General features: G+C 43.0%; 1 protein-coding gene across 7 annotated transcripts in view; it reads right to left on the reverse strand.

The window, feature by feature from the left end:
* Window positions 1-16,319, reverse strand: part of LOC119397741 (dual 3',5'-cyclic-AMP and -GMP phosphodiesterase 11) — a 532,132-nt gene that overhangs the window by 25,375 nt on the left and 490,438 nt on the right. For 4 of the 7 annotated variants that reach the window (XM_049416417.1, XM_049416418.1, XM_049416419.1 and 1 more), the window contains exon 22: window positions 15,974-16,057. In XM_049416417.1, the coding sequence (XP_049272374.1) occupies window positions 15,974-16,057 (84 nt within the window). Of the gene's footprint in view, window positions 1-7,219; window positions 8,098-15,973; window positions 16,058-16,319 lie in introns of all 7 variants that reach the window. The other 3 variants (XR_007416391.1, XR_007416393.1, XR_007416392.1) reach the window with 2 other exon arrangements.

Genomic DNA, 16,319 nt, shown 5'->3' on the forward strand with positions numbered 1-16,319 from the left:
ACCATCGATAGTACTCCGATAGTTTTCTGCATCACTATAGTGAATGTGAATTTTCGTTCGTCTGTTTGCATAATTAACGCTAACTTTTTGCGAATCCCTAACCTAAAATTGATTGCGCTTCGCTTCCAAGCAGCGTAGACTCTCGTTAAGTCGCTTGGCGAGACGTTCGTGCTTTTCACGTAAAATACATTGTAAGATATTTCAGCGCCATCTAGCCCAGTGAGTAATTACGCTACGAACTCGCGGTGGCATGATCTTGACCGCGATCATGCCACCACCGATCATGCCATCTTGAATGCTGGCAGCCATCTACTAAAGTCCCTAGATTTTTCGCTCCTTTCACGGCCCTCTCTCGCGCAGCTGGCGTCCGACGCCATTTTCTTCCTAACTGGGAAGATTTACAAAGCCATGTGCGTCTAAGTACATTAGCCACGCACCTTTCAGCGGACAATATGCTACCGCGACGCGCCTTTCTCCCCCGTCAACCCCCTGTCATTAGTGAATGGGGGACGCGTTTTCACCAGCTGCTGGAAAAGAGTTAGGAAGAACATGGCTACCGAAAACGAGCGTTAGCCAATGAGATTCGTCGCCGGCGCTTCAATGGTTGTCGGTACTTAAGAAAGAACAGGGAAAAATCTAGGGACTTTACTATCTACAGAACTAGCGAGTAGTTCGACGCGAGCGAACTATAACGAAAATGCTGCTGTTCTAGCCAGAGCCTTGCAGCCGACAAAAGCCGATATCCCCCATTTGAGTCACCGGAGCGCCGTCGGCGCCGTTCGCAGCACTGCCAGCAGGGGAAGCAAGAGGGGGTGGGGCGCAGATGTCGCCCCCTTCCTTGAATTTCGGATAATATTTTTCTATGCAGTAGCAATACGCTATATTGCTTGATTAGCAAACTCAGGTCCCGCATATCCGTGTGAAACGACCTTCAGGATTGCCAGTGACTAATCTTGCCGGTCATGTCGGTCATGTCACGGCAGTGAAAGAAACGCTGCCTGTATGCCCCCACTCCCGACTCGCGAATGAGCCCCCTGCAAAAAGTTCTGCGGACGCCCTTGGCGGGGGCCATTGAAAAATTAGCTTGCAAGAGGCTTGCTGAGGGCGTCCCGGCATGACAATTAGTAAGAATTAAGATAGGCGGCATTGTAAGCAACTCAGCTGTGGGAAGCAAGGATCGACTAGTCAGTAGGAGTAAATAATGTCCAAATTTACGCATCGCTGTAATTTTTCAAACATGATCAAACACACTCTCGCGCAGCGTGTACACAACGTACTGTTTTAGCCACCCAGGAAAATTTACATCTTTCACATCTGACCATTCACCAGCGTGTCACTCCTCTGAACTATCACCTGTTTTCTTGTCCTTAAAAAACATTACCTCCAAGGCAGCAACTTAAAAATGAGGGATATCTCCAGAATTTCCAGATTAACTTTTTAGAAAGAAAATAACACAAAAAGGTTTGTGGGGGAGTGGGATCCAATAATTCCCCAGTCATTCGAATGGAATAACAAACTACAGTATGAGTAAATAAAGTTAAAATGTGCTGTTGTCACTCAATGGAGTGATTTCCTGCAGCCAGAGCAAAAAATAAAGCACAATCTTGTCTTCCAATCTAATACATTTTAAAAATTTTTCTAATTAAAAGACACACGAATGAAAAGGCACATACAAGTGAGACACAGGAAGGAAGGACAGTATATTTATAGATTAAACAGCAATAAATACACGTTGGTAACAGTAGAAATGTTGCTGAACATGGATAATTTATAACACATACAACAGGATCACTAGGGGGATGAGGGGCAAGTGTCACATGAATGTAAGTCTTTCACACTCTGTGTTGTGGCAATGTGCAAATACAGGTGGTGATGTGCTCACACCAGAATGCTACTATTGCTGTGGGCAACTGCTGTACAATGTGGGTCTTGCACAGGTAAGCTAACACATTACACATTTAAGAACTACTTTCATGCTCTCGGAACTTGTATTTTTTGCAGATAGGCAGCAAATATAACTATCAGTTTGAAAACATTTTGTGCAGCATACCATTTGCTGTACACAATGCCGAGCTGGTGCACAGGACATCTACAGGACGTGTAAACATGAAAATTAAAACCATTAAGTGCAAATACCTAGGGCAAAAAAAGTGCTCCCTTTTGTTAGTGCAGTGAAGGCAGGATGAGCCTGTCCAAGGTGGGCATCAAGTATTTATAATATGTACATGTGACACAAGATAAAAGTGCATCAATAGGCTGAGCAAAAAAAAAAAAGAAAGGTGATTGATAAGAAGACAGTTAAAATAATGATGTGAAAAAATATTTAGCATCTGGAGCCACATTTTGTTGGGAAGCCAGGTATAAGTGCCCTACATCTGCAATTTAAAAATGAGCTGAATTAAAAAAAAGAAAAGATTTCTCAGCGGTATAGATTGTCACAATAACATTGCTGTGGCATCGCCTGTGCATTGTAACAGACATGTAAAGGTCGACAGTTTTTCGTTGAAGGGCTTACTTTTTACGGAAGACGGCCAAGTGTTTGGACCATGGTGGAAAAGGCAAATAGAGCATGGAAGCTACAAAATGCAAGTGCTATACAAAAAAGAACATGGTGTGTATAGGTTCCCAATTATCGGCAACAAGTATGTAGGTGTCTCGCATCCTTCTAAATGGCAGTTAGGTTAGGGTCAAACATATGTGCACCAGTAAATTCAATAATAGATTAGAGGTGAAATTTGCATGAATAAAATCTTCCGAATAAAGAACACCAAAATTTTCAGTAGTTGCCACACGCACTGATTAAGGCTTGATCCTTGTTTGTTTCAACTCTAAGTTACTGTTTAACTAAGCATACTGACCACTGTCTTCCTGTTTGACAATGCAGCAATGTCACAGCTTTGTTAGGAATTGCACTAGAATGTACACCAGGGAGACATGCAACATACTTTGTGAACATGGAAGTCATTCAGGCATAATTTTCATGATACAGCACTACAGAGGCCTGCTTCACAAGAGTTTAACAACAAAAGTTTAATAATGAATAAGGTGTGCAGCTTAGAACTTAAGAGAAACCTACAATGTAAAAATATTTGTGGCAATAACAACAGGTAAGCATTCACCCTTGCTTACATGCAAGAAAGATGTGCCTGCACACATGCAAGTACATTGGTATGTACACATTCCATTCTTAATTTACAAACTCTTATAAACCCATGCACACACACACACATAAAAGAAAAAGGAAAAATTATGCCTATGAACAGCGCATGAGGGCAAACAGACAGTCTTAAGTTCATGTTTTGATGGTATATCATAAACGAAATTACTGATCTTTTGAACAACCTTAATATATCAGATTTCTTATCAAGAAATAAACAGTTTACTATTTTCAATACTTTATTTTTTACCTTTGTGATGAGCCCATTGTGTTTGCTACTGGTCGCCACAAGTACAACTCTTGTGAGCCTCCGTTATAGTTCAACAAAACTACAATTACAATGGTACCTCTCTCTGTACTCTTTTCACTGCTTGCATCTAGTAAATAAAATCATGAATGTAGTGGGTTGATTGAAGAATTATCTTGCCTGCAATTAGTTCTTTTGCATTTTTTTCAAAAACTTAGTAGCCTTGTACCAATCACCGTAGACAATATGCTTCGTGGCATCTGACCCTGCTGTCACTAAAATGCACTTGAAAATCAAACCTTTCATTTTTTCCTCCCCAACTCTGTTACTGTGTGCTGACATTTCTCTCCCGTTCACTTGTTCTTGGTTTTATTCTCGAAGTCAAGCATCTTTTCCAATCCTCTGCTTTCAAATGCAGTAGAAGCAACTCCCCGAAGGTGCTCGTGGGCAGTTAATGACAATCAACATTACATTAGGAACACAGGAAACAGCCCCAATGCAGTCCATTTTTGCAGGTGGTGGTACACTAAGGTTCCTATGGCAAATGATCTCCATACACCAAGACAAAAAAATTCAATACAGCTGAAAAAAAGTGAAAGCAGATGCATGTGGCAAACTTGTAATGAGTGATTACTCAGTGATACGCCATAGAGTATGTTAAAATAGGTGCAATATTCAGATTCAGTGTGGAGTAATATACATTTGGTAGATTAATGGCATATTAAAATGTACCTTGAAAGATCAGTAACACTAAGTTGAACACTTTCTTTACTCAAGTTGGTTGCTTTGAAGTTACTAAATTATGCTTTTGTGAAAGAAATTCCAACTAGTTTACAAGCATGCCAGTACTATTAACTGCCACAATTATGCCATGTCAAACCTGACATTATACAATTGTCAGCTAATATAAATAAATAATTACTCAACTTTAAAAACTCTGATACTATATATAAACTCAGTGAGATCCTATGAGGAGCTTGTAGTCATTCATTCTCTTTCCACTGCGAAATTCACCCCCCCAAAAAAAGTACATGATTAATTTAATGTTTCAATATAAATAGCTGCACTAGAATGCTCAAAGATTATCAGCACTGCATGCTTGTTCTTTGCTTTATATTAATTTAGCTACAATCACTGCCACACTTGGATAAGCCAGTCACAAATTTCTTGAAACTTGCGATTCAAGAGGGCTCTCGGGGCGTAAAAATGCTCCATACATGAGGTAGAGAAGTGCCAATCAATCAGTGAGACATGACAAGACTATGTACAGATGAGGCACAAACACAGTAAACTTTACAGTGCACAGCATACATACAAAGTCACATGTACAAAGCAGCATGTCTTTGAACATTGAAAGAGCAAGAAAAGCAGCTCGCTGCAAAGGAAATAAATAAGAATGTATCGTACTAGAAATACAAAGAGAAGACATCATGACATCTAAACAGTATACATATACCTGTATAATATAGGTGCCATCATAAAGTCAGTTCACAGGTAACAAGTGACAGGCATACTAACGGATAGAAACACAGTATTGAAGTCATCGGCTCGGGCGAGTCAGTTGTTTCTTGGGCCGGCACCAAGAGTTCAAGGATTACCGTCTGCAAGTGTTGTGTACGGACCTTGCATTCATATTTAAAAACACAGGGTACAAAGGCTGCACATTACAAATAAAGCTTGTGCTACTTATGTACTGACTCATGTACCAAGCTAAAAAACTGCGTAAAACACACCTGTGTAACATGTAGGACACAATGAAGGATATAACATTTTTTTTGCGCAATGCAGCACTTGACATGTACACCTAAGGTTTGGATGTAAATGATAAATTTCAGGGATAAAATGACAAAAAGAAAAAAATAATTGACACATTTGAGCCTCTGTTTGCAATGTTACATCTATTCCAGAAAAGTAGGGTCTGAGGAAGTGAGGAATTGCTTAGAAGGTCTGGCATTGCAAAGGACTTCATGGCAGCTGCAGACTTGCATGCTTCACAGAATGTTTTAGGATGTTCAAACACACAAAAAATTGAGGAAGTAGATGTACTGTGCTGACAAATCAGAGTGAACTAGGGACTTGATTTTGAGGTGATCAATTCTACTTTGGATTCTATTGGACGTATGTTATTGGCTTGGATGCTGCCACACCACTGTTAAAACTGGTATCGAACACTTTGTGTTGCAAATAAGAATTGAAGAATATAAAATGAAATGGAGCACTACAAATGCTACACCAGGTCAACTACATTTCTATGTTGAATCTGAGAAAATGTACACCCATCAGTCTTTTTGCACCTTCTCTGGCAGAACCAGGAAAAGTGAGCGATAATAAAGATGGTTCACATTTTTGTGATGTTTTGCAACATGCAATGTGCAATGTAACGGTTGATTCTATCAAAATCAGTTCCAATAGGCTCAGTTGCCTCAAAATATTCTTTCTTATCACAGCCCACACAACTAATACAAGCAGCACATGAACACTGGAAAAACTCTGTAAAGTATGCAAAGAATGAAAAACCATCACAGCTGCAAGCCGCCTTCACAACTGCAACTCAAGTGCACAGCTCCTAAAGCAACAGCCTTAGAGCAAGCTTCACGTGGACCACTCTACAGAGATTGCATGCCTTTCAGTTCCACCACCCAAGCTGTCTAATGTTTATATAAAATGATACAATCTGCAGTGAGCTCTGTGCTCACTTATATAAGTGATCCTGAAAAAATAACTAATCTTTCACCATCAATATACACAATTTTCACAGCAGTTGGTCTGTTACCTCAAAGCTAGATTTCTTAAACCAGACTTAAACACGGCCTGGCTGCCACTTGTTACCAGGCAGCTTGCCTCAGTGGTTTTTGAGAGGATGTGCTAGTTCGAAAGTGGAGCACATCACTTGAGTACATATTATGGTGCATCTTTTGAGGCAGAATTAGAAAACTCCATCAGAACATTTTGACAAAATAACTAATAACATCATGGCTTCCTGCAGACCATATTGCAGTTCATGTGTTATATTCTTTTCCTTACATGTATTATGTCCGACTCTTCTGCCAACTTTAGCTTGTAGCAACCATTCGTCGGCTTTGCCCAGAAACTACCATGCTCGCACCACTTACGAGAGCCTACATTCCTGGCTTGACCAGCTCAACTCCCCTCACTCTTCCTTTGTAGTGACGAAGTGACCTCTCACTCAGGCAACTACATCCTGCATTCGGTGGACCTGTTTTGACTCGTTAATAAACACCTCTTGAGCTGTCAACACTGCATATTTCTTGCTTCTGCTAAACCGAGCTCCCAACAAGCTGAGCCGAAATACAGCTAATACAAAGATGCTACTGCTCACAAAAAGCAGAGACTAGACTTCTGAGTAAAAGCATGTATGCAGCTGTTCTTTACATTGCCCAGCCTTCCCAGTTGAGGTGCACTGAAAGACAGTCCCTACCACACATTAAACGTGTAGCCCGGCACAGACTGCAACTGTTTAACAAATATGACGTTTACTACAGATAGGATACAATGATCTGACACTAATGAGCAGACTGAGTGTCACGCCTTGAATGTTTACAACATTGGTCATAGATGTATGCAGCAGTGTCTTGCTGCTAGCCTTGCTACATAGTGACATATATTTGTAACATATGTCCATTTGTGAGCATGTCTACAACAAGCCTCATTATTTCCGCTCCTTGTGAGTGGAAGATGATGGTGCATTAAAACAGGCGGTTACTGCAGAGCTACCTTTAAAAATGCCATGAAAACAAAGACTGTGAGCTCGCTTTCCTATTACGGACCAAGCCACTCTGGGACATGGATTCAACATGACTGCATAGATAAGCAGTTGTCAAACAAGTAATACAATATACTGCTGCTGGCTAGGAAAAATGGAGCTCGAATTTCTCACGAGATGGTAGCAAAAGCTGCACCTGCAAGTTCCTTATCACATGTACATGGTTATAAATGCACCTCCACTATGTGATTGCACTGTAAACGCGACACTATAGTCACAACATATGAGATGTCTCAACAAGCACATATATCATTTCTCTGCATTACTAGGTCCAGTGACTGTGGGCACTGATGCAGTGTTTCTTTTCTTTCCAACTACAAATCCCCACAGCAAATGGTGAACACCAGGACATGAGGACTTGAAAACGGGGAAGATTCACATTCTTATGAAGTTTAACAGTGTCATTTTGTCACATGACGGCACTGCACTAAAGCATGGACTTATCATTTATTGACAAGCCTTAATGTCTTGTCTTATATATGTATTGAGTGTGTATGAATGGCAAGATTTGCCCAGGCTGGTTGTGTGTGGCATGTCAGAATTTCTGGATTGGCACAGTAACAATGCATGGCCTGAGCCAGTCAAGCTGAACCAATGCTGCAGCCAAGTTGCATGTGAAGGGCCTCGAGGTCTCATTGGTAGGACATATGAGCTTGTGAAGCTGTCCGGGTTTGCTGATCATAAGGTCATACGGTGCAGCAACACAAGGCAGATTACTGAACATGCCACACAGTTGCACAGGTTGAGTGTGGCTTCTTATGTTTTTTTCCTGGCATCAGCATCATCACTATCGCTACGATCTCCATTGACGCTAGCAGCATGTGCATCAGCCAGCCGTTTCCACTCCATACGGTTGAGCTCGACACCTTCCAGCAAGGGATAGAGCCGGTCATTCAGTGCAGAGAAAGACTGTCAAACGAAGAAAAAAGGCAACAGCAATATGTCACAAGTGTGAGACTAGCTAGCAAGCATTCTTGCTATAGTGAAGCATAGAATAGGCTTTACAAACTTACACAGCTGCAGGATAATACAGTCAAATCTCGTTACAGCGGATCTCAGCTTAACTATTTTTTCAGATTAACGACTATTTCGAAAAGCTCCCTCCAGATGTCCATTAGTTTAATGTAAAAATATTTCACTACTACGAATGTTTCAGGATAATGTATCGAATTTTATCACCCTTGTATCTCCACAACACTTCAAAATAACGAATAGCAAATTTAAAAAGTCGCTCGTGCCAGTGGAAACAATGCCTAGCTCTATACGTGCCACTATGGGAAATGTGCAGCACCTACAGGTGGCGCAAGAGTCCACTCCACCAATGCGCCGTCAGCGCCATGAGTGGCCACTTGTGGCCACTTCATTTTCAACTGGTGTGCCACAAACTGTCATCTCTCCGTCTGCTACGCCTGCGTTGCATGCAAGTGCGTTCACGCGAAGGCAACAAATTTGATAAAATATGGCTAGTAGGGGTGTGCGAATATTCGAAAGTTTCGAATATTCGTCGAATATTAGATTTGGAATATTCGTATTCGATTCAAAAATCGTGTATTCAAAAAGTTTCGAATATTCGATAACTTCGAATATGCGATTCGATTATCATGCATAAAATAACTCGTCTTCCACATTTCTGCTGAGTTCGTATAGCTAAAAATGTTGCCGAGAGGATAAACATCGTAAGTACACGGAGGCACGATATCTGCCTGTGACGAGCGCCCCAATGCGTATGATTTATTGCTGGTGCATCTCCGACGTGCAGCGCTGTTGGCGATCATGTAACCGTATATTTTCAATACAGTCGATCCCGGATATATCGAACTCGGATATATCGAATTATTGGCTATATCGAACAGTTGAGAAATCCCCTTGAAAAGGCAGGGCGTGCAAACACGGACACAAGAAGGAAGTCAGGACACCACAATCGCCGGCGTTTGTGGTGTCCTGACTTCCTTCTTGTGTCCGTGTTTGCACGCCCTGTCCTTTTTACAATGAATACTTACCAACTAGCTCAGCTCTCTGTTATTCTAAAAATCCCCTAAATCCCCTTGAATTTCCCATGCAAAAGTATGGGGCTGGTGTGCACGTATATCGAACTCCCGCACAGCGAAACATCTGCTATATCGAACGCTGCCCCGCGCCGAAGCCCAGAAAGTGCATTTTTCCTAACAACTATAGATGATTTTTCGGCCGCGTTCTTATAAGTTCCAATCCCTCGTCGCGCGCAGGTGACGAAATTGCGTTGCTCTAGTTCGTTGCGCAGCGCTTGTCAGTTCACCGGTATATTTGACGCGCGGTCCGCAGGTTTTAACACATGGGCTAGCGTTTTTCAAAGAGGCTGATTGCCGAGGGCACCAAAATGAGAATTCGAAGTGACTTGGCAACCTTGTAATGTTTGCATTCCCTTCCTTGTCTGTTCGCGCCAAGGAGGTTATATACTATTTCTTCTGGATGGAGGTGGCGCCCCCGTAAGTGCGGTCGCCCCATATTGCAAAGGAAAAACTCGGAAGCAGACGACGGAGTGGCCCGTTCGCCGTCGCAGTTGTCTTGGGGACGGTCATGCGCAACCGAGGCCATGGCGTTCGTGCGTCGCTTACGCACAAATCGCATAAGAAGACGCCTGGGATTTTTCAGTGTAAGTGTTCACTTAGTTCGTGACGATTGTCTGTTTTTCGTGCATGCTGTTAAATGCAATTTGAAAGGTCGCATCATGAATACATGGTGCAGTTGTAGCGCGAAAATTTTTTTCGCACACGACGTTTCTGATTTTAAGTGTACATGAAGTGGGTGCAGTCAAACCGGGCGAGTGCCTTAGAATTCCGAGCTGGTGTTTTCAAGTCAGCCACAAGTGCCATCGGTATCGCCAACATGCGCGCAGCGTCGACGGTGGAGAAATGGGTTTATTCGTGCAGCGGAAATCTGTACACTTCGCAGAATGCCTTCGGCAGAACGGGGCAGACGGCCTGGCACCTCTTGACCTAAATTTTTCGTTTCATTCAAAAGGGACCTCCTTGACGTAGCTTCAACACAAATTTACGAAAAGAAAAAATTGCGGCAAAAGCAAGATAACTCTTTTGAAATCACCAAACCGAAATCGAAACACCGAAGGACGCGGCTGTCTTTTTTATGCCGTCTGAGAAGGCGAGAGCTAGCGATAATGGCAACGTCGCCCATGATGCTTGCGACCGGTGTTCTTGGAAATAAGTGCGACGTCAAGTAAAGCACCGTCGTGCACTGTTTCCTTACGTATGGCCTTGGTGCCAGGTGACGACTTTGGGCGCGTCATGCGGGCCCGCACATGGCCTTCGCCGACTACGTATTTTTAGGCGCGATACGGTGCGTCGGTGACGTTTCCGGGCGCCGTATCGGACTGGAGCACAGCGAGTGACTTCATCGGTGCAGATAACGACGTAGCTGTTTCTGACTGCATCGATGCCGAGATCAGAGGTGACGTTGTCGGTGCTGCGGAAATGGACCCGTGCGGTTTGAAGATGCCAGCCGCCGCTGCCACCGCTTACCCTTTACCGCGCTACAGAGCTCGCATCAGCGTTCAGCGTCGATCACCGCTGTTGTGGCGGAAGGTGCTGAATTTACTTATTTGGAAAGCTTCAATGATATTGAGGATGACTTGATGAATTCACGGCGCGCAAGAAGCAAGACAAGCTGACGGACTTTTTTCATGCGAAATAAAGTGCGCTAACTTGCAAAAGAAGTTCTCGCCTTGTTCTTTAGCATATGTGAGCGAATCGTCATGTTCGCGCTTTTTACGATTTCAGAATACTGTGTCGAGTCCTGAAGTGCTTTAATTAAAGCCTTAAATACGCATATTTCGTATTTCGAATTATCGATATATCGAACTATTTCGCGGTCCCCTTCGAGTTCTATATATCCGGGATCGACTGTATTATGCGGTCGTAACGTGCCGCACCACCACTCGTTCACTATGCGGGACCACTTCTGAAGAAAGACAGTGACCCGTGTGACTGGTGGCGGACTGTAGACACCTTCAGATACCCCAGTCTGGCAAAGCTTTGCCCCATGTTGCTTCCGTTAGAAGGGAGCGCCTGCTGCCTGATCATGTGGAGCAACTCATATTTCTTCATGATAACATCTAGTCATTACTTTCATTGTGCCGTGATATTTGATTGTGTTGTGATGTGCATTGTGCTAGCCTGGACATTGTGTTCTGGAGATAGCAGTGTATGTTGTGTTGCCAGTCAGGCTGTTAATGTTTTTTCTTCAAATAGCTACATGTTAAATAAAATATTGTTACTGTGGAGGTATTTTTCCTTTGATATTCGATATTCGAAGGTGGATATTCGTATTCGATTCGTATTCGAAAAATTTGATATTCGCACACCCCTAATGGCTAGGCTTTCAGAAAATTGGCAGTGCAGGATTCTTTTAGGGCCTCAGACGAAGAGAAAGAACAAATTATACGGAATCAATGATGTTTTTGAGGTGACAAAAAGCACGGACGTGCAACAGAGTGTTTTGAAAGGGCGATTCGTGCGGCCGGCCAGCGTAAGCCTTGAAGCATAGGCAGTCACCATCAATGTTTCTATGCATTCTTTCTTGTCATTTTGCCAACTTATTGTTGAGTAAACAATGATATTTGTGTCTGACGTGTGTTACACAACCCCTTGTGATGGGCGCAAGTAAAACGTACGATCGCTGAACTGCACGTGTTGCATTTAGTAATGCGTGGCAGTTCCGCGAAGTTTTCCGTGCTGTAGTTTAGCTTCATTTGTAAACATTGCTCGGGCTGCATGAGTCATTGAGTAACTTTTTCATGTGCTAGCTTTGCACGTGATTAGCTTTGCACGTGATTAGCTGTCACGTAGCGCAATAGAACGGCGTGGCGCGGCTTTGCTTGCACACACAGTGATGTTAAGGCCAATGGCAGTACAAAGGGAACAAATTTTTAAATTCTCGCAGTCCGCGAAGCACTTTGCCAGGCATGAGGGGCTTCTTCCTAACTGTTCCTGCTTATGAACTGCGCAGTCTGCAAACTGCGCCGCTAGACTAACTGTGGCATGGTGGAAAAACAGCAGCAGCATATGAAGGAAAATTGCTGGATCTGCCGATAGCTTTCCGCCAACGAAATGTAGACTGCAGACTCGAGATCACATTGCCGGCTGCCACTCAGTTCCGTCAGCAGTGTAAAAATATCAGTTAACTTGTGTGGAGCGTAAATTCACGCGAACTAGCCACATGCACGTCATAAACGCGCTCGCAGGATCACTTGCAATTGCTTTACACGGCATACACTAATGCAGCGTTCCCGCCTGTACTTGAAGCATGGTGACGGTGGAAAACTGAAAAACTCTGTTCCAGGTGTGTAGTTCTTATAGTTATTGGCACAGTTCACGACAAGCCAATTTATATGTGACATTACGAAGCACCGCTAACAACCTGACACGGCTCCGCTCATGGGTCAGGTGCTGCACGAAGCACGCCAGGTGCTTTCGTTCGCTCCCGCACCACGGTGCCACCAGCTGAGTGCACGTTTTCTATCATCATCATCAGAACGCTCGTGTATTTCTCTACGCGCCTGCCCTATTTAAATGTGCGACAGCCCTAGCGCCATCACCATCGCCTGTACATAGTACTTGTTTTCCGCGTCAGGCTTAGCCCAGTTGTCTTTGTTTCGTCGGGCAGCTCTGTCTGCATGCTTGTTACAGGCAGGGTTGCCACTGACTTTCGAGTAAATGTCGCCAAACGACGAGCAAAAAGTCGCCAAAAGTCGCCATTTTTTTACAAATTTCGCCAAAAAAGTCGCCATTCAAAGATATGTGCGTCATACCTAGTAATAAAAATTTCCTCTCACGTATAGCCCCGTAGAATACAGTACCATCCAAGACCCTTAAATTATATTGACGTTTCTCAATGATAGTCGTATGGCCCGCTTTACCATGGGAGTGCATGGTGCTGCTTCTCCGACTAGCCGCAAGATGTGCGTGGTGGCGCAAGGGTGAATGAATGAAGCACTCACGATATCCTTCCATCCCTGTCCGCTCGTTTCAAAGGTAGTAGTGTGGTAAACATTGGGCGAAAACCGTGAAAGCGTTGTTTGTAGCCAGCTTTACGCGAACATTATGAATTAAAAGGATTAAAAGGTTTATTGAAGGTAAGACAACAGAATTCTTACAGGAACCGATCATTAGCGAGTCTTACACCTTTTCAGTGTGAACTAATATGATAAAGGACGTCACCGACCCTTTCTTATAGTCTCTTATATCTACACGCGTCAATCCGGTGCGTTATTAATGAACAGGTAGGCAATGTAAAATGTTATCAATTGTTTTCATTGCACACGCTCACCGAGAACAGTGAAAAATGCCTCAATAAATATTTTTTTATTGCACAAATAGCCGCGTATCCGCCTCTCTTCGCTATTCCAAAACAGTCTTTACGAGCTGAATTAGGGGGTACTGCAACAGTGAATAAGTCGCCGAGCTATTCAGAACATTTGGAGCTTTGACGAAACAAATGGTTGGAACCTTCAGCCCCTTCAGAAGCGAAACTTTAGAGAAGCTTAAAGCGCGGAAAGCTATTAATTTATAGTCAAACACTACCCCCTCGCGGTTTACATTTTGCTAGAATGTCTCTGGGGGACGTTGCCGTATCTCCTGCCTCTAGATGAATTGAGGAGATACGCACGAGTTACAGGACAGACATACGAAATGACGCGTAATGTGCACATTCTGCTCTTGGGTCTAAAACCAAGAAAAATACAGAGAATGTTGCCGCTCATTCGTTGGGAAGACACTGAGCTTAGGATGCATGACTCAGTGGAGATCTAAGCCGAAAATCGCCAAAAATTCGCCATGTCGCCATTCATAATTTTAGGTCGCCACGGGCCCCTCAAATTCGCCAATTTGGCGAAAAGTAGCCACCATTGGCAACCCTGGTTACAGGGTTCTTTTCTTGTCTTTAGCTTGGTGGTTGTACGTTCACAATGAGCTCCAGAAGCAGCATGAAAAGAATGCGGCAACAGTGAAAAATGCGACGCGAGTGACCTATGGGATGAAGTCACCGAAGATTACCCATGCATGCTCCACTAACGTTTGAACGCTAGGCACAGTGCGACGACGAAGTGTGCACATCGGCTGAACTGACGACCGATAAGATCCGTACCATTTGTCGTGATAAGGAAACGGTGACAAGGATGATGACAGCGAAGACGACGTTGAGACAGTGCGCGCGAACCAACGCGAAGAATCGGTATCTAACGTCGATGCTTCGAAGTGCGTAAGAAGGATGCCCACTCTGAAGAGTTTGTCTTTCAGCACTTGAGCTGCACCCATCAGGCAAAGATCACACTCTTCCTCAAATAAACATGCACTCGTTTCGTAATATTTCGTGTTTGTTTTTATTGGCACTTATTAGAGAATACTAATGCGATTGCGAATGTATACCCAGCACAGGTAGGCGACTCATTTGGTTACATTTACGAGATAGTATACAGGAAATCTTGCCTCATGGTGGCCTTTGAAAACTGTCGCACAGCGCTTCTGGTGTCATGCTACACTTGTTTTCAAATTATGATATTTAAAACCAGAAATCCTTTTATATCTGATAAAGTATAAGCCAATCAGAATGCACAGCCACTGGTGTCACTGTCACATGACTAAACATCAATTTCGATGCCAAAAACCACCACAGTGTGTCGCTGTAGTCGAAGCAGAAGATGGTTTTCTCCGCCCAAATAAAATTATAAGTATTTTGATTTTGACATTCCTACTACCGCCACAATATCATGGCATTCCACAGTATACCAGGAGAGGCAATGAAAATGACCTGCTTAAGTTGCGTCACAGGGCCTCTTTATAATGGGCAATAAAAGTGAGCTCATTCTCACTTTTATGTGAATTTGGTGAGTGACACGAAGTATTTTTTGCTTTCAGTTTTACATTGACAACCACAGAAACAGCAGTCATAGGAAGTGTTGCAGTTCCTATGAAAAAGTGTTGCTTTTCACAGGCAATTTATCACAAATGCCATTGTTTAAGAATGTGTATAGAGTAAGGCGGTTCCCACACCTACCCCCCACATCCTAAATGCATATGGTGCTGTTTTCTGGTACCAAAAATTAATCCCAAATTGTATGCAATGTTTAAGGTATGTGATCATACCTTAAGGTCTGTGGAAATCATTGTACTAATTTGGGCATAATTTTGCGTAATCAAAAGCGATAGGCGAAGAAGCTATGGTCTTGACTGGAATATTCCAGGTGCAGTAAATGCTACAAAGAACCCACTTTCAGCTTCTATAACCATGAGTCATAATACAACCAAAAGGGTTGTTCTAAAATTGCTATCACACACACAGACACAGCCACACACAGTCCCAAAATCAAATGCAAACAAATGACTACTGCTACTAGGCCAAATGTGATTTCAGTGGATCTGTATTCTGATGCAATGCACATAAGTCATTTTTCTTCTCCCTTTAATTTGGCTGATCTTATTAATCTGCTACACATGGTCATACATGTCACTGCTTGTGTCAACGTAGGAATATCATATATTAGAGCTCACGGGTCACCTCTTGGTAGCTGAGCGGTGAAATTTTCCAATTCCTGTGTGTTTTAGTAAAGAATTTGTTGTAGCCAAGTGCAAAAGTTCACATAAGTTCCCAAGTGCACACAGTGAACAAGGTCTGGTAATTCATTGTTACTGCCATACAAACCATCCCCAAATCATAGGTTGGAAAAAAAATTACCGGTCGGGGGGTTTCTTGTGCCAGATATCTTCCTTATGGCTAAATACGTTTTGTCACTCACCCTGTATAATGGGAGACAGATGGAGTCAATGAAGCCCAGCTGCATAGCAGGAAGCTGGTCTTTTTTCTCCCTATTCATCATGTCCTGCGCAAAAGCATCATAATAATAATAAATAATAATATCTGGGGTTTAATGTCCCAAAACCACGATATATGATTATGAGAGACGCCGTAGTAGAGGTCTTCGGAAATTTCGACCACCTGGGGTTCTTTAACGCGCACCTAAATCTAAGTACAGCAAAAGCACTAATAAAAGGACAGATCATTTAGGTGTGCAACATACTCTGTGCACACAGAGTAACAAAAAAACAAGAGTTTCATTGGAATGTTTCACTGCAGATCACTAT

The sequence above is a fragment of the Rhipicephalus sanguineus genome, chromosome 1 (genome assembly GCF_013339695.2).
Source record: "Rhipicephalus sanguineus isolate Rsan-2018 chromosome 1, BIME_Rsan_1.4, whole genome shotgun sequence".
NCBI classification, from domain to species: domain Eukaryota; kingdom Metazoa; phylum Arthropoda; class Arachnida; order Ixodida; family Ixodidae; genus Rhipicephalus; species Rhipicephalus sanguineus.